Here is a 22119-nt window from a genome sequence, read left to right as displayed (position 1 = left end):
TTGGTCTCTTCAGCAGGGATCAGTCCCCTCCGCTTCCATCTGTGCATGTCACAGTAAAACTGCTCCTACATTTACCTGTCTCACAGGTGGAAGAGCCAGTTCGGGTTATAAGAAAAAGGCAGGTACGTGTTGCCTTTGATCCCAAGGAGAAAAAACAAACCAAACCCACAGAACACAACTAAACCAAACTGCTCAGAGGCATCTGACTATATTTACAATTCATAAGAAGCCACTCACACTTCTGGTGAAAACATTTTGCCAGAGTGGAGGGGGATCTGTCTCAGCTCATCTGCTCATAGCTTTAAAATGACTTGATTCGTCAGAATTCCCTGGAAAATAGAAATGGTAACCTGGCCCCATCTCTGTGCATTTTGAGGGGATACAATAAGAACTGGAGACCAAAAAAGCATGAGGAGGGAGCTGTCATAGATCTTTCAATCTGTAGTTTTCCCCTTGCCTCCCAAAGACAAGGCTTAAGAATAAACACGATTACCAAAGCGCTCTCCAACAGCTTTTTCCTTTAACTGTTGGATTGCGCTGAGCTTTTTGACAGCCTAGGGAAAGTAGCCGAGAACTTTGTCGGCAATTTATCCTCCTTAAGCAAAAAATAAAAACAAACACCACAAGCAACGTACTAGAAGCTCATTTCAAATGAACCTTTAACTTCAACACAATCCACCTGCAGCACTGCAGACCTGTCAGAGTCCCAACACCACGGCACAAACGTGGTCGGCTGTTGTTAACAGGTTCTCATTTGGATGTTTGAGAAAGTTGGGAGTGATTCTACTTTGCAAAGATTCCTCCGATATTCTGAAGCCACAAAGGTTGGCAAAAAAAACCCACAAACCCAATTAACCAAGAAAAAAACACCCCCCGCCATTCTCCTCCAGTCTCAGTCCCGAGATCGGCGTGTCCTTCATTTCCAGCTTTCACAAAAGGGTTTGGTCTCAATCAACTAGAATTCTCGGTGCTGTTGGGCTCACAAACCTTTTTAGTCGTGTGGACAGAGAACAGATGGAAAGAAGAGGATGTAAGTCGGGCTCGGCGTGCACCGTGTGCTGGTTGTTTCAGTACGGGATGCTGGATTCCCAACGTTTTATCTCCCTCTACCGGTGACTTTTTGAGCACTCACCACACATGACAAGCCCAGAGTTCATTTGCTGGGTGTCACGGAATGGTTCCTGCTGGCTGCTTGAACAGGAAGAACATGGCAACACAAGATAAGTTTAAAAGGAAAGTTAAGAGGTTGGAAGTTTTACCACTTTAAGTAATAAAAAAAAGGAGTCAGCCTTTTTTTTTGGGGGGCCAAGGGGGAAAGGAAGGGCCAGATAAAGGAAACAAACCCACAGATGTTTAAATGTCTGCTGCACTAACAGGGGTTGCACAATTGCTTTCTTATTTTTATTCTCCTTTACACAGTAGCTTTTCAGTGTGTCTCCGAAGTTGGGTGACAACGCGTCCCGTCTGCTGCTTCAGGTACCACTTCTCAAACTTCCCCTCCTTCATCTTCCTGTGAAAATCCCTCTTTTTCCTATTTCTCCTTATCTGGCCACCAGGATTCATTCACCATTAATCATCACGAGTCCCAAGCTTCCATTAAGGATACGCACAGATGGGACTGGACAACTTAGAGGAGCTTGTGAGCTCCAGTAAGTGGCTGGGACGGGAATTACCAACCTTAACGAAGCTGCTGAAAGACGCTCAGGTGAGGTGCAGGTACCTTCTCACCTCCACAGCTCGTCCATCCAGCTTCTGAGTTTCTACCACCTCATTAACAACGAATCCTCCGAGGCCAAAGGAAAAGACAATATACGAATGAAGAAAAAAATAAAATAAATAGACTGATTGCTTTTAAGAATTTAAATCATTTTATTGCTTTACCTGCCATTAGGACAATCTATAACAAAAGGAATATAATATATTAGCACATACAGTAAATCAGACTTATATAGTCAGGTAACAATACAAAAATGGTCCTCTGGTTGACTATAGCTTTCTAGGGCAATAGACTTCATCAATTCGCTAAGGTGGACTAGCAAAAAATTACTTCTAAAGCCCTGAATGTTAGCTAAGGCAAAACTATGCCAATCGTGGTTTCAAACATATTGAAATTGCACACAAAGGTAAAGCTATAACTGTCATTAATATTTAACTCAGACTTAGCTGATTTATCTTAAAATCCTGTAGGTAAAACTACAAAAGGGAGTAAACAGCAAGCTAAAAAGATGCAGTAGTGAAACTTGATAAGAAAGCCTTATATAAAAAAAATGTGCAGTTTTCTGTGGAGCTCTAACTGGCTAACACAGTTTTTGGTGCTTTAAATGTAACACAAAGAACACACATGAAGAAAAAACCCAGATAGAGTCAAAACTTAAGAAAACAGTTTTACCCAAAAGAAAAGAAACCCAAAAAGGTAGCGTTTGCTTACTCGTTTTAAGGACTCTGGCACAAATCCTCTACTCAGCCTCTGAATAGAGAACTCAAACCACAGGCATTTAAACCCCATAACTGGGATTTCAGGTTTGGAAATATCCTGAAACCTTTCGTAAAGGCTTGATACCCTCAGCATTATTTTTGCATCAATTAACAGACTCTTTCTCATTATCTACACGCCTGGGAAAAAGTCTGTTGAATGCGAATCGCCTCGGAAAGGAAATAAAACGAGGGCTCCGTCGTTAGATGTGGTTGCACAACAAATGCAAAAGCGCTTGCTGTCACTCCCAAATACAAACCTACGCTACTTTATAGAAACTACAGTTTAAAGGAAACCTTAAAAATTGCCTACCAGTATTGAACCGTGGAATTCAGTAAAAACTTCTGGGAAGTATTGGTGCGCACAGAATAATGGAACACAAAGCTGGGAAATACTGAAATACACTTAAGACTCCGCAACACATTGACCTTGGAAAAAAGAGTGAGTATGAAATATGCGGCATGTGAATTCCATAGGCAAGGAAAGAGAATGCACCTTCTGTATTTCAACTAGGTTTATAATTAGCCATTTTAAAAATGAATTGACCAATTAAGAAAACTTAAAAGAACTGAGTGTTGCAGGGAAGTTAAAACATTCACTTTTTCTGCCTCACATTCTCCACCAAGAATATCGGCATCCACATGGACCAGCAATCTCATCACCCGCAACTGATGCTGCCCATAAACACCCAACGTTTCTTTCCCCTGGTAACAAAGGGTCACCCCAAATTACGATCAACTGAGGAATAGAAAACAAGCAAGAGTCGCAGGGAAAAGAAAATGTTTGCTTCCAATCTCGACACCAATCTAAATACTTGAACATCACTAACAGCTGGACAGCTGCGCCATCCTGACACCAACCGATGTACTACAGACCAAAATGAGGCATTTAATGGAACATTTGGTTCTCGCCACTTTGAACAGAAGAGTTTTAAATGGCATATCTATCGCTGGAGAAAGAACAAGAGGGAAAAATCAGTTGCGGCAAGTCAGTGAATTAAGTAACAACTGCGGTAGTTCAGCAGAACTATTCACCTTGAAAGCTTTTACACTTGACAAAAACGTAACTAAGCAATCTCAAACCAGCAAACACAGGAACAATTATACTGTTCAATTCCAACTGTGGCTTCCTTAGCAGCTGATGCCTCGTGATTGAACCCAGGATTACAGTACCCAGAAAATTATAACAAAAATAAACCAAACAAAACCCCGAGAAGCTCAGTGACAAGGGCAGTTCTCGTCTGAAAAGAAATACAGCAGATTCTGACCACAGCCTTAAAAACCTGTCCAACAATTTGAGAAACCCCTTTAATTTCCACCCCCCTCCCCTCTGTCACCTCCCTCCTGTGTGGCAATTGGCACAGTGGCAGGAGATGTCCCCTCGCTGAAGCAAGGCTGCGATGGCCCGAGTTGGACACTTGCACAGAGAGAAGCCGTAAGAGCAAATGTGTCCATAGAACTTTTCCTATTCATTTAATGGGACAGAGAGCACAGAACTAATATGCTCTAAATTAATAATAGTGCCATGACAAGCAATTTTTTTTTATTATATTTTTTCTTTTTGAACAGACAGGAAGCTGCAAATGCCAGTGGCGATGTGGCTCTGCACAAGGGGAATAAAGCAGTCTGCATCGGTGAAGCATGTTTCGGGTAGGGAGGAGGGTTTCAGACAGACAGCGATACAAAACTGTTGTACTGCTGGATGTTTCGCTTGAGAATATCCGAGCACGGACCCAGGACACGTTCAAATCGGGGTCGATCGAGCTTTACACATTTCAACGGGCCACGAGCAACGACTGTGGCAGCACGGGGACGGTTCATCAGCAGAGCTATTTCACCTAGGGCAACAAGAAAGTGCGAACAGCGTTAAAAACCGACGGGCAAGGGACGAAGAAATTACCCCGTTGCATTTCAAACTGCTGTAGGAATGGAACAGAAGGTAATCCAGGTTTTAACACTCATCAGAACAAATATCTATGTGGATACATTATAATAGAACTGTGAATGCAGTTATAAAAAACCCTTTCTTGTTTTTTTAATGAAAAAGCCTGTCCACATTCAAGTCTCCCTGAAGGCCTAAAGAATTTTTAATATTGTTTCTGTTTGAGAAAAGGTCATATTTCAATTAACCATTTAATTTTCCTACTCAACAAGTAGCTCTTTTACTCACTTATAAGGTGCTACTGGTCAGTTCTTGTATTTCTAGGAAAATCAGGCAAGAGAACCACAGTACTGAAGTAAAAGAAAACTAATGTACAACAGGGGCCTCTGAGCCACAGGCAGCCAGGACTGAACGTGACTCTGCCGTGGGGCTGAGGAAGGTGAGTGTCTTCAAGTCTGGGATTCTCATTTCATAAATTACACACAACGATGCCAGAAGCTTTGTCTCAAATAACTTAAAACTGCTAAACAACATATTTGGAAATGAAGTTTTCACCAAGCCTCTCTTCCCATTGGTGACAAGAGCTACCCCACACATTCCTGGCAACATGAGCAAAAGAAAGCCCAGCATCAGCTTCTGAGTTGGTTTGGTTTTAAGCAGCTGGGCTGGTTATCTCCATGTTCAGGACTGAGGAAAGATCTCGGTGCTCCTCAGAGAATCAATTTGCCTGTATTATCAGAGGAATATTGAAGAGAAACGAGAAACTCCTCCTCTGTGCCCAATTAAAACTCTTGAACTCACTAGCCTCCAAAACACGGGCTTGCAAAAGAATAAGTAGGTTCTAAGGGAGAGTTAAACCCTCAGGAGATGGGTCTCCAGCACCTGAACACAATGGCAGAGATAATGGCTAGTTCAAGAGCAGGAGTCTCGGGAAATATTAGAACAGACTGAAACTTGACGTAGATTGAAAGAACATCTGGTACGAGCCACTGAGCTGAGCAGACCCTTGGTCAGATCCAGCACTATGAGTTCACTCTTGAGTACATCCCACTTCAGGCCTTGCAACATATTTGCTGGTTACATCATCTACAAAGATCAAACACTGGGCAGAAAACCAGAGGGCTTTAGGAGGAAGACTGAGGAGAGAGGACCTACCTTAAACACGAGAAAAAAGTTCAGTTTTTTTCTTCTTTTGCAGGGGGAAATATTTAAACATTAAATAGTGGGTTCTGAACAGGTTGCTTTATTTGCTTCAGAACCGCAAGCCACTTTTCTTCTGAACCCAAAATAAGGACCCCAGGAATCTCGTTACACACTGTTAGATTATGCTCCAGGAACACTCTGAGCATACATCTCCAGTTCTTCTCTGTGATCCAAAATACATCAACATGCACTAGGCAAGTGATTAGTTCCATGTGAAGGTTATTTCCAAGTCTTCACAAGTGCTTATAACAGGATCTCAGCCTTTCTTTGCCAGCACACATAAGCTTTTCCAAGCCAAAGCAACTTATATGCCATGTAACTTTTACCTGCAAATCTTCGACAGAAGGAAAAAAGACCCTGATCTGCACTTTGGAGGCTACGCCCACAGTACCACACACTTTTGGCATTCCCAGAAACAAGATGCTGACAAAGTGGAGCAAGTCTAGCAGTGCCACCCAGACGGTTTGGGGACCGCAGCACAGGATGTTCCGAGAGATGCTGAAAGAGCTGGGTTAGTCTGACCCGGGGAGAAAGCGGCTAAGGAGGGAATCTAATTGCTGCCTTCAGCTACGTAATGAGTGATTATAGACACAACTAGACTGCTCTCTGCGCAGTGAAAGGCAGGGAGAAAGCACCAAGTTGCAGAACAGGAAGTTCTTGTCAGGCATGAGGTAAAAAAGTCCTCGCAAGGCTGGTTAAACAGTGAAAGAAAATGCCCAGAGAAGTTGTGGGATCTCCCTCCCTGCAGAGATGAGAGACGTGACTGGACACAGCCTTGAGCAACTTGATGCAGTTTCAAAGTTAACTCTGCTCTGGGTAGCGAACTCAGAGCAAATCACCACCAGCCCCCTTCTAAATTAAAGCATTCTAGAACAATCACGTTTCTGTGACATGCGTGCACACCTGAGAGCCAAGTGACTCCCATACTCACCTCACATTGAGTGAAACCACAAGAGTGATCCAAAACAGCAATTAAACAAATCCATCCCTTCACTATCATCAACACAGCACAGGTGAAATGGTGACAGAGCTGTATGGAACCATAGTCATCACTAAGTAACTCACCAAAATAATCAGAAGGTGCCAGTCTGCCCACTTCGACAAATTCTTCATTTTCTGACCGACGCTGTAACACCGCAGCTGTGCCCTTTAATAAATCACAGTAATTAAACAATTGGAATTTCCAGCATCACTCGAAACACTGAATTCCACAAGGAATCAGCTGCTTTGCAGCAGTAACTGTTACGACATCTCAGTCTAAAAACCACACCACAGTCCCCGCATGGTTCTCCAGACTGCTCTATAAAACCAGCTGGTCCTCCGTCCTCTCTAAGCACACAATGTCTTGGCTCTTTCATTTTTGTCCAAGTGTCTACTTACGGACAGAATAAGCCATGTTAAAATAAAATTTCCAAGCTTTTATTCTAATTTTGACCTTACCTCCAAGATAATGAAGAACTCATCTCCTGGCTCTCCCTGGACAACAATCTTCTGCCCATCCTCAAACTGTACCGGTTCCAATGCATCAGCTACAGTGAGACGCTCCCACTTGTCCAGAGATTCTATGGAGTTAATTGTTCATTAACCGGGTTATCTTTTCAAGGCACAAATTATAATTTTTGCTTTGTCTTTATACACAGGTCAACCTATTGCTGGCTATGTTTATGCATGGGATATCAAGACTTGAATTAGAATTATTTTGAAATGATGCAGAAAAGCAGCACAGGCTTTGCAATCAGTTTTAATGGATTATCACAATAGCCTGTAATCATCATAATGCTGACTAAAGCTTTATTACAAATATGGCAATTTATTCCACTTCAGAACAATAATCTTCTTACTTACCCAATATAGACACTTTACTAAGGAATTCCTCATACATCTTTCTCTTTCTCAAGGTACTCCCCTAAAAAAAAAACCCAAAAAGAAGCGCACAAAGTAAGTTCTCTTTCTACTTCATGTTTTACGTGAGGCTTCGAATAAAACTCAAGACAAGAACAAATTTAAGACATACTGCATCCTGCCTCAGAGAACCCAAACACACAAGATTAAATGTTTCAAATACAATTACTTCATCAATATTTCAGAGTTCAGCAACCTTCATGAAGTACTTTGCAGTTGTTGCAGACTTCACATTTTACATGCATTCTAACTGTATAACCTTATCAAAATTCACAAGACCTGCTCAAGTTAGTTACAACTGCTGTTCACACACACTACTTACAAATAGTAAGCTGAATGCAGAGCAGAATCCAAGTATATGACAAGCTAACCCACAGGTATTACATTTTCAGTCCATTGGTATCGTTTTGTTCACTAACGTAAGATTTCCTCTTGCCCCATGCCTGATAAGACGTACACTGAGTGATTAGTTTTCTGATTGCAAAACAGATAGCAGGATTTTGATTAACTAACTCTGGCAAAGGACAGGCACGGATAAAAGGTCAAATGACACATGTAAGCTGAGCGAATAGGAAAACCAAAGGCATAATTCCAGGTGAGCACACAGTTGCTTGAGTCAGCAGCACCAGCTAGAAGAATACTTGCCATGAGGATCCTTCTGTAGCTGTCTCTGTCAATGCCCCACAACTTCACGTTCGTCTTCGCTTTGACAGTTGCAGCGCGGGGAATTCCATAGATCAGGGCAAGCTCTCCGAAGCTTCCGCCCTCACCAACGCTGGTTGCCCACTCGTTGTTCACATAAACCTGAAAGGCAGAGGCCAGCAGTGAGCCAAGGCACGGGGTGTCCTCTGAGCTGGTCAGAGACAACACAAAGCTCCTGCTGCCCCGTCATTTTCTTTAAAGGAAAATTCTCACATCTGCACAGTCAGCGTTGACTATTTCAGTGTTTCATCAACACTTCACAGCCAAGCCAAGTCCCAGTCACAATTTTTACTTTCAAAGGGACTCTCTTCTACATCACGTGCACATACTACACATGTAGAATACCAAGACCCTTTGATAAGAAATAAAATCTCAAAGTCTCTGTCAGAGAAAGCTGTTGATTAGTTGGACTGGAAAATAAAAAGGTTGGTCATTCTTCAAGCCTGTCCCATACCTCAACTACACTCCACCTTGCACTTGTAAAGCATTAGTATTGTGTTGGTGTCTGAATCACTCGTTTTGAAACTCAAAACAAAGCAGAGTCTGCACATTCAGACTGAGCCATTAAGGAGCAAAGAGGCTCCAAAGCAAAATAAGCTGCTATAAATAAGAATTCGTAAGAAAAGCTGCTAAAGGAAGGACCTGTAGAAGAAGTCTACAAAGATGAGACTATTCTTCTGCTAGGGATGACCATGTATTAATAAACTACCAATAATGCTTACATCCATTTCTCCTTGATCAACAACGTAGAAGTTATCACCCTCATCACCTAAAGAAGAAAAAGATAATTGAATATGTGATTGGCAGAGTCAAATTTTGCACAGCTTACAGGGTGAAATTTCACATTTTGCTGATTTCCCACTCCTCTCAGTCCTGGGAAAGGGGACATCTACTGGTATGTGGGAGATCAGCAGCATTTCCAGCACTACTGGAAAGGTGTTCTGGATCCATAAACTAACATAACGCATTCTACAGAGCCATCAAATGACAATCTTTCCAACGGATAACATATGCAACGAAACCACATCTTCCTGCAATCGCTCCAGTCCTCACTTTAGCATGAACTGCGCTTCAGGTAACACGGCAATAAAGGGTTCACTGCATCCAGATCATGTTTTTATTTAAAAAAAAACAACCCCAAAACTACAAGAGCACTAGGCCAGAGTCTGCTCACCATCTCCAACTTATTTATGAATGCAAACATTGTCACTTACCTTGCTGTATGACAGTCTCTCCTGCAATGTAAGTGACAGGGAACATTGCATCAAAGATGTCACTGAAAAAAGGAAATCAAAATTAGACAACTGCTTGGACAACTGTCCTGCATGTGTACATACAGCTGTACCTTCACATACAGCTGTACCTCCACCCCATCGACACTTTTCCTATAAGCTCTGTGTGGTTAATCTGCCAGTCGTACAGAGGCTGTGCAGCTTTGTACAGTCTGACACATTTAGCTCTTTCTGAAGCCTGCACTTAAACTACAAACATTTATTCCTACCTTCTTTCATTATCATCCAGATGGGCAAACAGCACATTCTTCTCAATGGCTTTTGCCAAAGCAGCCATAGTCTTGTAATCTTTTGGAATAACCTAGGATATAATCAGAAAAAGTAATTGATTAATTTTTGAAGAAACATTTCTGCATTCCCTTATATAACTATATTATCCAAATTGCTACAAAACACTGGCTGAAATTTTTCAGTTTCTTTCAAGCACTATAGATCTAAAACCAAATATAGTCAACATTTTTATTGATCTTCTGTGCAAACTGGCTGTAAATGTGCATTATTTTATGCAACTGTGAAAGTGTCATCCCATGCTAAGTTTGTAAGGTTTTTTCCAAGAGTATCTGTTCAAGCTGCACTTTCCTAGGAACAGCGGCAAGTCTGCTCGGCCATCAGGCTAAACATGACATTGTTGCAGCTGTCAGATAACTGGAAGCATCCTGTTATATATATAAGATATATCCACATACAAACATACATTACTTCAAAGGGAATAGGTCTGTGCTACGCATGAAGGGTTTAATTGCATGACAGTTTATTCTAACCTCCAATTAAACAGCTACACGCACAGGTCTGCTTTCTACAGTTATCACAAGACTTAACAGGCTACAGGAGCTCCGTGATTTAATATACTGGACAGAGGGTGGTCTTAAACCTTCTGATAGCCAATGCAATTCTTAGCAACGTTTAAAAGTTTGAGCACCTTTCTAACGTAAGATGCAGCGTCCTCTTCTGTGTAGACTTCAGCACTGATGGCCCCACGCCTTCTTCGACCCTTAACCACGGGGTTCAGGGGAGGAGGAGGAGAGATTTCATCCTCCCGCGAGTCTGAGCGTGAACCAGATTTCTGTTGATTCAACAACTGTTTTGTTTCCTCCTAAACAGGAAGGAAGACATGTTTGTGTCACACAGTCCAGTTAAAAAAAAGCAAGCCACTAGATATTATATTCCAATTGAGTCTGCAGTGCAAGGGAGCTTCCTGTGTACTGTCACTCTCACATTAAGGCAAACAGGAGATGAGAGCAAGATCAAAAGCCCTTCCGAAACAGATGGTAGATATGCCTTTCATTCATAACATTCCTAGCACAATGGTGTTTACTTTAATAAGTTACACTAATAGTTTAATAAATTAAAAAGTATAAACAAGTTGATTCTACTTTCCACTAGTGTATTCAACAGGCAATGAAGAAATTCTGCAAATGATAAAGACGTTTTCCCCAATGGCAAACTCAGCCATTCTTTCCCTCGGCTGCGAGGCGTTAAGCCTTTTTTGATTTGAGAGACAGAAGAGCAATTGCTCGGAAATCCACGTTACATGAGAAGCTTTTGAAACAAGGTCAAGTCATGGACCAACTCGATACCCAATAACCAACAGTTATTTTAGGAGAAAGAAATATGAACACCACTTAGAAAAGAACTGCAGGAAGGATGTTAGAGGCCAAACAGTATTTTTTTTTCTGCAAACCACAGATTGTCAACTTCGCATAAAGTCACACATTTTCCTCATTTCCCTCAGCACCTGTTGTGCTGTGTTGTAATGATATTGTAAAGACAGGCATACTTCCAATAAAATGAAGCCTAACTAATTGCACACACAGAAATTTGACTCTTCTATGTACCAGAAGATTCACCTTAATCAACTAAAATCAGGTTAAGAACAAACCGAAAAAGCCAACGTTAGAGCCAGAGCATTTGCAACGCAAATTACTTTCTCCCAGCGTTAAGGAAATGGGGTTTTGGGACCCAGCTTAACAGAACCAGGAGCGATCTGTTCTCCGAGAGCTCCCAGCTCTTTGAAAAGCCGGGTTTGTCCCAGTGTCCTTGATCAAACTGTCCCCCTGAGCTGGGCAGCTCGTTGTGTGGCTGCTGCTCCGCTTCAGAGGTGCATAGGGGCTGTGGATAACACCACCGCTTCGAGGAGACACACACCAGATAACCAGAGCAGCGCAATCACATTTTACACCTCTCGGATAGCCACAGAGCAAGCACCGATTCCTCAAATTACGTTTCACTTCCTGCCTTTTGCCAATTGATAAAATAGCTCTATATATCAAAAGGATGAGGGCAAGACATATTTAAAACCTTGTTTCTATCTTCTGATTTTAGAGAAACAAGTCTTGACTGCGATGTTGTTAAAAATAGCTTGAGCAGTACTAAGCGTTTAGTTTAAACTGCCTCTCAACAAAGTGGCCAACACTATCAACCACAGACACATACTGTTCATTCATATACAAAATACTTAACCCATTAATAAAAAATGGAATGCAAATACTTCCATTTGACTTCAGCTGGGCCTGCAGGACAGCACTCACCTGCTACTGGTGCTGTATCCAAATTACTGTAAACCATTTATCCCAATATAAAAAATCCAATGCCGATCACCAGCGCCTAACCAAGGTCAAACACCACAGTTCTCATGTAAGTACAGACACAACCACATTTGCTATCTGCTCACTTACGTGAGTGGGCATTAGATGGGTACACCTTGGCAGTTTATGTTCTCCCCTGTGTACTTTGTTATGACAGAAATGCTTTTACACAATGATCAACTCACATAATCTACTAAAAAACAGGATTTCTTTTTCCAAAAGCATAAGTTCCAATTTCAAATGGCCAATACGAACACTAGTCAAATATGAAACAGCCTCTAAATCCCAAAGAGAAGACATGAATTTAGGCTGTTCCACTCTCCTTCCCTCCTGCCGTGTATCTTTACCTTCTCCAGTCTTTCAAAGTATTCTCTGAGGAATCCCATGGGTCGTTCAGGTCTCACTGTGCATAACTGTACGATGCAATCCTTCAGCAGCTGCTGGATGTTGTGTTTCTGGACATAAAGTTCACATTCCCGAAGACTACGCTCCTCCTCGCTGCTGCTGCTGCTGGAAGCTGCCATTGCTGAAGAGAAGAGAAAGAGAAGGTTAAATAACTAGTGGAAACAAAGACACCACTGCACAATATAGCCAGGCACATTATCCTGCATTATTATCTTACTGATACCACAGCATAAAACTACCTTTATCTGTAAGACTAGTAACTAAGCTAAACCCTGAAACAAAAATCTATTAATTTATTTAGCACCTAGAAATAAATAAAAAATCTGAGTGCTCTATAGCCACAAAAGGAAAAGCATTTAATTGAGCTGAGAAAGGTTCAACAGCTCAAGCCCTGTGAGCTCTCAGAGTCAGGGAAGCTTCCACTTAAACCTTCTGTGGATTAAACCCAGTATCTGACGGGACTGGAGGCTCAGCTCCCAGAGCTGCACGGTCTGTGCGGGGTCACAGGGATGACGACCAGGAGACCGGTGGGCGGCAACTGGGAATCCGAGAGGCCGGTATGAGAAGTATTCGGAAGTGAAACATGTCAAGGCTGAAGCCAAAGCCACTTTGCCAAATGCCAAGGCAGAGTCTACTAATGGAAGTTATGGAATTATGAGCGTTACTCCTAAAAAGCTACTTGCCACTTTACACTGGTCCATATTTCAGAATTATCTCTCTGGATACACTGCAATCCCCAAAATGTTTCTTCAATTGTAAATAATCAAGAGCACATCTGTTACGATGCAGGGTTTTCAACAGACCTCAAAATTACAGTGTCAGCTGCAGCACTTTCAAAAGATTTTTAAGCAGGTTTTCTTCCCTCCTTCCAGGTTACAGAACTATTTTTAAAATACATTTTTATATACATATATATAAACAAGTCATTGTTTCTCATAAAGCAATTAACACTGAGACAACTAAAGAAACAGGAAAGAATTTCTCAGGGCATTTTTGATGAAATATAAATCAAGTTACCTTGTACAGGGGCAGTGGCAACACCTTATGAATATGCAGTAAGATTATGTTGATCCCAGGATCAGCTTTTGAAAGAGAAAAAATGGACTAAGACAAAATCATTTTGAGAAATGAAAAGTCAACGAAAAGCCAAGTGGTGCAGTCACGTTGTGTTTTATGCTACTGAGGCAGCAGATGTAGAAATACAGGCCGCACAAGCAACATAACACCATGGTCCTTTGAATTATGCTTCTTGAGATTACAGGAGGAACAGAGTTAATGCAAAATTGCCAACACTTCAAACAGGTTTCACTCTTGTAACAGTTAATCCCTGCATAAGTACGCACGGACACATGTATTATGTGCTGCATAAACACCAAGTATGGACTTCACATGGACTGAAAGGCCTTAAAGTTCTCCAGTTACTTCTTTTGTTTTGACAACTAACACAGCGAAGGTCAGTCCTAATTAACAGACGCAGAGAAACTCGGTGGCTCCGTGACAGCCTCACGAATTACAATCTATGGATAAAGGCCCGTGTTGGTAAACAGCGGACACGGCTGCTCGGGAGAACAGCGAGACCGCTGTAGAAAATACCAAGGAAATCAGGAAAGCTCCAGCATTTCACCAAGTATTTTTTCGGCAGGTCGCAGACCCGAGGTTTTCCACCGCCCGCCCCGGCACGGCTGCTCCGACCCGCCCGGGCCCTGCCCGCCCCTCACCGCGGGGCCAGGGCCGCTCCCCAGAGGCGCCACCGCCACGGCCCAGGGGTGCGGGCGGGCAGCCCCACGGCCAAAGCACCGTCGGAACGTTCCCGGGGCGGGGGACGAACCCCTTGGGCCGTTTTCAGGCTACGAACGCCGCCGTGCCCAGCGCCTCAGGCGGCGCCCCGGAATCCCGCCGGGGCCCCGCGCAGCGCGGCCTCTCCCCCCGCCCTCAACCGCGAGGCCTCCAGGCAACAAAGCGGCCGTTGCACCCGCCCCGAGCAGCCCCGGGAGCTGCCGGCTCCGGTCCCGGGCCGCTCCCTTCAGCAGGGCAGGCCCCCGCCCCCAAGGCCGCAGGCCTCCCGCTCCGCGCCCTTCCCGCCCGGCCTTGCCTCCCCGCCGCCGCCCCGCTCCTCCTCAGGGGCTGTCCCGCCGGCCGGCCCGGGCGCCGCCGCTCACCTGGCGCGGGCGGCTCCGCCGGGCCCTCAGCGCCCCCCGCCCGTCCCGGCCCGGCCGCGGCCTCGGCGACAGCAGCGGCGGCAGCTCCCAGCGGAAACCAGCCGGCTCCACCAATCACCGCCCGCCGTGACGTCAATGCGCCTCGCTCTCACCCGGACCCGTCGCCGCGGTAACCTTAAAGGGGCAACGCAAGGGCGGCTCATCTCCAAGGGGGCGCTCGAAGCCTGGGGAAGTGGCCCCACCTCGCTGAGCGTCCCCTGCGGCTTTAAGGCGCGCGAGGGTGGCGGGGAGGTACCGGCCGGGCCGCTCCCCCGGTCACCGTGGGTGAGACCGCGGTTCGCGTCCCGGGCGCGGGGAACCCGCCGGTCCGGTAGCGGAGGGTGCCTGGAGAAAAGCTGCGCGGCCTTCCCGCGGTGTACGCCCGGTCAGGGCTCAGGGCGCTGGGCTCTCCCCTGCGAGGCGTTAATTGATCAGTAATAGGGCTGCAGTTGGTGTTGAACCCCGACCTTGACACTGCCAGGGAGAAAAATAAATTGTGTTCAAGTTCAGCAAAGATAATCGATTTAAAAATCCATATTTCATGTGTCATTATGGGCCAGGTGAGTCCTGTGAATCCCATCACTTTGTGTATATAAAGCCCATGAGAACTGGCCAAAGAGCTCTGGCCGGAATCTCCCTATAGCTGGGAAAAATAACACAGTTTTACAACTCAATATTACAACTGCTGGGAGAGCATTTCAACCACAACCCACCGCTGCTGAACTCATTGAGGAGAGTTGTTATACATTATATTGTTACTGGAATCCCTTTGGTTGTATATTTTGAGAACAGAAGCTATTGGTGCTGTTACAACGCTGTCCCAAGGCATCAGGAATGATCCTACATGGTGTTTCTTCAATATTTCTCATATTAAAGAAACAGCTTAGGTCTAGATGTTTAATCTGCATTTACAACAGCAAAACTAGCCCCCTAGTTCACATTCCTTAAATGTCTGATTGCTTCTGTTACAGGTTAATTAGAAACCAGGGTCCAGGATTCTCTGACGGTAACCCAAAAATTAGAGCTTTTGCCACCTCAATATGAATTGTAAGGAATCATAAATATTTGTGAAATACTGTGAGGTGTCAAATCTACCTGCTCAACTGATAACACAACCCGATAGAAGTTTCTGAACAATGCAGGGGGGAACAAAGTTGTGCACATTCCCCCTACACACTTTATTGTTTGCTTTTTATCTTCCCTGTCTGCAAGCTGTCTGCTATTGTCACGTCTCACACCTTGTTTGGACAAGCCCCGGTGTGTTTTGGGATAGATCCCATCCGGAACACAGATCAGACCTGTATGTAAAACCTGCTCTGCAACATTCTCTTCATGAAGAAAACAAGCCTGGTGTTGTGCTCGTGGTGCAATCGTGTCCTGAGCGCTGGAGCCAGAGGGTTCAGAGACCAAGGCAGGAGCGGAATAAAGGGAACAGAACGGGCTTTCAAAAGGAGCCTTGTGATGCCAACCTGAGGTCCCTCTTGTTCACTGTGTCCAGCTCCTCCGCTGTGAGTCAGCCCTGATTTATCTCGGAAAGTTAAATCACGCTGCTCATAAGCAGATGCTCATATGTATTCATGTGTTAATTCTTACACGGTTAAAGACGTAAGAGAAATTAAAAACAAACAAAGCCCTGTTCCATTTGGTCTGAATTACAGTCAGACCCCGCTCTTGTCTAATTCAGCAATAAACATTCCTGAGTAAATAACTTGCCTTACCGTCAGCACTAATTCCCACAACTTTCATTTCAAACAACTCCACACATTGAGAGTTTCTCATGAAGCAACGTCGCCCGAGGCTGCGGCTGGCGCGGAGCAGAGGAGCTGCCAGAGAACACCCAGCAGAGACACTTTTATTTGCTTTTTAGGCAAATCTAGTAGCCAGCCCTGCTTCAAACCCCAATGCAAGCACTACGGGTTCGCATGGCACAGATTTCGGTGACTGTAACCATCACATGTCCCGAGCGGTGGGACACTCGGTTTCCCAGACTGGTAAATACTGGTAGAGTCTGAGCAGGGACAAGAAGAGATGAGTCCCCAGGCAGGGGCTGTGAATCATCATGTGTCACAGCACAGACCTGCAGAAAGCTGCAGATAGGACTTTAAGTCATAGCAGCTTGATTGCTCTCATTTTTAAATGAAGAAACACTGCCTGAAGTGTGATATTTCTAGGCAGATCCTGGAGGAAAATGTGCAGATATTTAGATCCCTGCAAGTTAAGAGGAGCTAACTACCTAACTGCCATGGAGAACCTGGATCAGTGTATCCACTCATTTTTGTGAACTCCTCTGCTGTTGGGTTTATGTGTTTAGCCACTTCTGCTTCAGCCTCATAAGGGACTCAAAAGCACCATTTTCATTATTTAAACCAGCAGCCCACTTCAAGATCATCACAGCTCTTATCAACTGAGCGATAATGCCACCTCAGCACTCTTAGGCATTTGGCTCATCTCCATCCTACATTAAGCCATGTAGGTTACATATTCCTGGTCTCAGAAAAGACCAATAAATTTGTCTGCAAAAAAGCATCTGAAACATCCCAAGTGGGAAGATAATTTGTTTGCTTTTTAACAAAGCTTCCCAGAAGCTCTCACAAAGACTAAAATTTATTACTCTAATTTTTATGGTGCTATTTATCAACGCGGTGATCAACAGTAATAGAAGCTAAGAATGGTCGCTGGGAAGGAAAGAAGTCAGGGATTTCTGTTCTGCTCACCACCACGCAATCATTTAAACCCCACAGAGATACTGGCTGAGTCAGTGTTGTCCTGCAGCCGTAAAGTCAGCAAGGACGGATGTGAGATTGCGGCGGGTCAGCTGAGGGGAAGGAGACTGGGGACAAGGCAGCGGGTGAGGAGGTTGTTGTGCATGGGACAGTGAGGATGACATGGGAAGAGGACACCAGGGGCAGCTTGAAGCTGAAAATGCTGAGGAGCCACTGGATCCACCTGAAGGGAAAACAAGGAAATAAATAATAAATACAAATCATAGATCACTGGGCCAGAAAAAATACCTCCGTGAGCAAACGCACTCTGCCAGGAATAACAGCGGGGCAGCGATTGGGGAGCTCAGGGAATAGGCAGTTACGTGAGCTGGGAAATAAGAGTATAGAAGAATTCCACCCCTGCTGTGTGCACAGAACAAAAGAACACACTTCCTGAGCAGTGTTATCCGCTGCAGTACACAGTTGTTCTAACAGCAGGGTGTTTTCGCTGAGGATACCATCCCAATTTAGTATCATGAGGTACCACCATCTCAGACAAGCCATTGGAAGCAAAAGAAGTGTCAGATCAAAGCATCCAGTGTTTGTCCCACACACACAGTTTTACACATTAAATCATGCAAATCTATCATCCTTAATGCACAAGCAGGTTCCAAAGATGCACAGAAAAGCATCTTCTACCAACAGAAACTGCAATTAGCCCCAACAGCCCTAAAATCCACATCGACCAGCAATCAGAAAGTCCATGGAACTAAAACCTGTGAGCTCACTGCAGGCTGTAACAATGTCGGTGCAGGGTTCACACTGTGTCCTTTGGGCACATCTTCTTGTATTTTGTTTAAGCTTTAACTAGCACAGAAAATAAACACCTATTGCTGCTGCTCACTGAGACTATACACTGCGATTCATAGGAAAAGCCATAGATTCAGAGCCAAAAGGCAGAAAAAATGTATTCCTGTTGAACAATAGACTATTTGAGGGTTGCTGGGTTCCAGGCCAGACTGTGGAGTTGACAGTGTAACTTGGCAGATGTCGGTGTGACACATCAGGGTAACACGTCAGTGTGACACGTCAGAATACCTGCGTGCAAGGAGAAAACAAGGGTACGTGCCACGCAGCACCCAGCAACACGCAATTTCTGCCAAGGAGTCTGAAACTCTACATGAGTTATAGTGTAAATAAATCTGGTATCAACTTCTGTAACTTTGCCACAAGACAGGCGGTAAAGGAGCACCAAGGAATTGGTACGATCAAAAAACACACAGTCTGAAAGACAGCACTTGGGCTTCCTCCTCTAACCCCATCCTGACCTGTGCTGTAAACTAAAAACCACTCTGGACCCTGGGAGCTGGTGTGTGGAAGCCAGTTTTGGTCTTGCTGCGCATCAACTGGGCAGACGGTTGTGTGAAACGGTCCCCAGTGCAGAGCGAGTTTGCTTTGAGCAGCAGATCTCAAATCATTCCCATATGTTACTTTGAAGGAGAAGAAAACAACTGGTAAGTCTCAAAACAGAGTAACCAAGAGCCAAGAAAAAGAAAATAAAACTAATGCCCTGAAGTGCCCAGATCTTACAGATAGGCCAGTCGGGGGATCCATGGACATCTGCGGGACGTGCCTGCTGCAGCACAGCCCTTCAGATGCTCAGCGTGGTTCCAACCAAAGGCTTCCAGCACCCCAGGGGCAACACTGGGAACATTTTAGCTCCCGAATAAATGCTGAACAGCTCAACAGCGCAGCCAGCCCGGGTGCCATCGTTATCTGAGGTATGGCACACAGCTCTCCTGCCTGTGCTTCAGGATGGGCTCAATGACACTTGGAAAAAGCCACGGGACCCTGATTACATTCTAACACAGATAACGATGTTCTGCCGTCCGTGTTTAACTGGAACTTAATGTCCTTTCTTCTGACCTAAGGAGTTGTGTCTAGACCAGCAATTAACCTGCGCCTCAAAAGAGGAGCAAGAAGTTTCTAAGCACACTCCTGAAAATCATTATTGCGAACTCCTTGCTTCGGCATCTGTGCACAAGTGTGAAGGATTTCAAGGACTCTCCTCAACTCCGAGCGAGGATGGGGATCAGCACAGCGGGAAACCCGCAGGTTAGAGAGCTGGAAGATAGAAAACAGCATGCAGAGCACAGCAAAAAAAGACCCTGTGAGGCTCGGTCCCCTAGAGAGGGGGAAGGAGATGGGAGAGCGGCAGCTCTTTGCCTCCTGCCATTTGGACATGAACAGTCTGTGTTTTGCATCGTTAAGTTTATACAACCTCTGGGCAGCTTCAGTGGTTTGTGAACTGCCCAAGCATCTGCAAATGCAATTCTTGACTTCAAGATCTCTCTGACGCAAACCAAATTAAAGACCAATGAGATGGTGTGCAGCTACTGTTGACTTCTTTTCCGGGAACACACGCAAAATACTACCAGTGCTTGTTTTGTAACAAATACACCCATTGAAAAGAATCCTCAGTTCCTGTGCTTTTAACATAGCGGGAGTCTGGGGAGAGCTCCCTCCCCGAGCATCAGCTGTGGCACAGCTCTCTTGCAAGATAAACGGACATATAAAAGCATTCAAAACAGCTATTTGCTTACGCGCTTGTCCCCAAAAGCAGGTGGCAAAGTAAGCACACCACACAGTCGGTCAGATCCACTATTCTTGGTCTGGACTGACATCTAAACAATGCCTGGCCCGACATCTAACAAACTGGCTGCAGAATCAAGCGATTTCTGATGCAAGTTTCCACCTCCCTCCCCCCTCCACGATAATACAACATTTTCCCAGATGGAAGGAACCCACTTTAAAAACAATAAGTCTTTGGAACGTCAACTAAGGCTTGCTCGGCATATGCTGTGCCCACAGGAACACGATATAGCCTTTTTTTTCACTCTCCAACTGTAACCCCTTAAATCTGAAGGAGCAAGATGAAGAGATGTCCCACGGGCAGCATAGATGCCTCCCTGCATTCTCTAAACAAGAACCAAGTTGTTTCTGCTATGAATGTATTTATTATACCCATGTTTTGGGCCATTTCTCCTCTACTATGAAAGGGGAGAAAGTCGCCCAGGTCATGGGGCTGAGTTCCATGCTGGGAGCTCGGGCAAGGAGCCAGCACCCCTCCAGCACCCCAAGCCTTCACTCGCAATGTTACTTGTTCCGATCTCTCATGTCAGGACATTCCTTGATCTTTAGGTAATTACAGAGTAGTTAGTTAGTCCCGTATCTAAGAGTTAAGTGGAAGGCAAAAATTTCCTCTCGCCCCCTCTTCCACTTTTAACCCCTCTACTCCTTGTGGTCCAGGTCTTATGGTTCTCAGCTGAAAAGACTCCAAGGCTGTTTAAAAGTCCAGCGTGCACCCAAAGAGACATGAAGATCCACCACCCTCAGCCCGCCAGCAGTGCGACAAACCATTTTGTGAAAGCCTCCAGCGGGATAATCCATTACCAGGGTAATCGTGATGTCCTAATACTGGTTAGGGAAGTGGGATGTTTGCCAGAGTGAGGATGAGATAAGGAGCATTAATCCAACTGACAAGGAAACACAGCATTAGGCTGCAAGCTCTTCCCTGACCTTGGCAAATGCTGCTGAAGGGGCTGCTCACACCGACAGCTCATTGAACAGCAGAACCTGGCTCAGGGTCAGCAGCAAAAACTGAAAAGAAAAACTACAAGCAACAAAGCTCAAAAAACTCTGGTGACTTTCAGACTGGCAGTGGCCTTGGGCACGGCTGCTCTTGTCCTTGTGTCACCCTGGTTCTGGCGGTGCCACCAGATGGCTCTCGAGGTCTCGATGCGTCCTTCCCCATTTCTGTACCTAGAGTGCACTGAAACTGCTTGTACGTGCATGGCACGGACACTGTGTCCCCGTCCCCTCCCTACACTGGGTTAGAACCTGTCCAGACAAATTAGCAAAACAAACCAATCTGCTGGTAACTGTCACAAATATGTCCTGGCCCTTGTTTTTTCTTTCCCCAGCACCCCAGTTTTTCACATTTGATACAGCAATCGTGATATCAAAAAAGCCTTTGAACTGATGACTTCTCCAGGATCTGGATCTTATGATCACCGTCCTTCAAAACTCAAATTGACTTCTGACACATACAGTCTCCAGTTCTGCACTTCTCGCTTTCCCACTGTATTAAAAACAAGCAAACAAACCCCAAAACAAACCAAAAACAAACCACACAACTTTTCTGTTCTGACGTAAACAAGAAACAACTCATCAAAGCAAGAGAGGAATGGAGGAATGTAAGGTATAAATTCCACATTCCTTTAGATAACACTTAATTAGCAGGACTACTTGACTTTCTCCAAAGTCAGTGTTTTTTCCTACTGAAGGCTGGTGGAGGTGCAGGTAACCCCTTGGATAATTAAAGAATAAGCAAAAGCTGTTCTGTCAATTTAACAAGTAGAAATTTCTCTGTGTCCCGATGCTGGACCAGCATGAAGAGCGTGTGCAGCCGGACTCATGGCACCAGATGGCAGCAGTTATTGCCTGCAGCTCTTAGAGCAGCCAAGACAGGCAGTTCTGGTCCTGACAGTTTTTGCTATTAAAGCCCTGAAACATTGGGCTACAACCTCCTCTTCCTCCTCTAGGATCATGATACCACTTGGGAAGGGTGATAAGGGCAAAACAAATATATATGTGCCACCTGTCCCCATTCCTTTCACATGCAAAAGATGGTTTCCTTGCTATGAGAAATGCTTGCTCTCCCTATTAAACATTCACATTTTGCCTGTTCTTCCCCTGGAAGGCTCTAGACCCTTA

At 44.7% G+C, this 22119-nt stretch overlaps 1 protein-coding gene across 4 annotated transcripts; it reads right to left on the bottom strand.

The window, feature by feature from the left end:
* Positions 1-3920: 3920 nt before the first annotated feature.
* PRKAR1A (protein kinase cAMP-dependent type I regulatory subunit alpha) lies at positions 3921-14731 on the bottom strand. 4 transcript variants are annotated; one of them, XM_080356275.1, is made up of 12 exons: positions 14603-14731; positions 13461-13525; positions 12386-12564; positions 10373-10546; positions 9663-9754; positions 9376-9437; positions 8884-8930; positions 8105-8263; positions 7403-7463; positions 6998-7119; positions 6623-6704; positions 3921-4310 (listed from the first exon to the last, which is right to left on the bottom strand). In XM_080356275.1, exons 3-12 carry the CDS (start codon positions 12560-12562, stop codon positions 4138-4140), a joined length of 1149 nt encoding a protein of 382 aa, XP_080212401.1. In that variant the 5' UTR covers positions 12563-12564; positions 13461-13525; positions 14603-14731; the 3' UTR covers positions 3921-4137. The 4 variants fall into 4 exon arrangements, with proteins under 4 accessions (XP_080212401.1, XP_080212402.1, XP_080212404.1 ...); XM_080356276.1 differs by having other exon boundaries at positions 14536-14642; XM_080356278.1 differs by lacking the exon at positions 13461-13525 and having other exon boundaries at positions 14603-14697.
* Positions 14732-22119: the final 7388 nt, after the last annotated feature.

This window comes from Nesoenas mayeri (assembly GCF_963082525.1).
Source record: "Nesoenas mayeri genome assembly, chromosome: 19".
NCBI classification, from domain to species: Eukaryota; Metazoa; Chordata; class Aves; order Columbiformes; family Columbidae; genus Nesoenas; species Nesoenas mayeri.
This window is presented reverse-complemented; position numbering and strand designations above follow the sequence as displayed.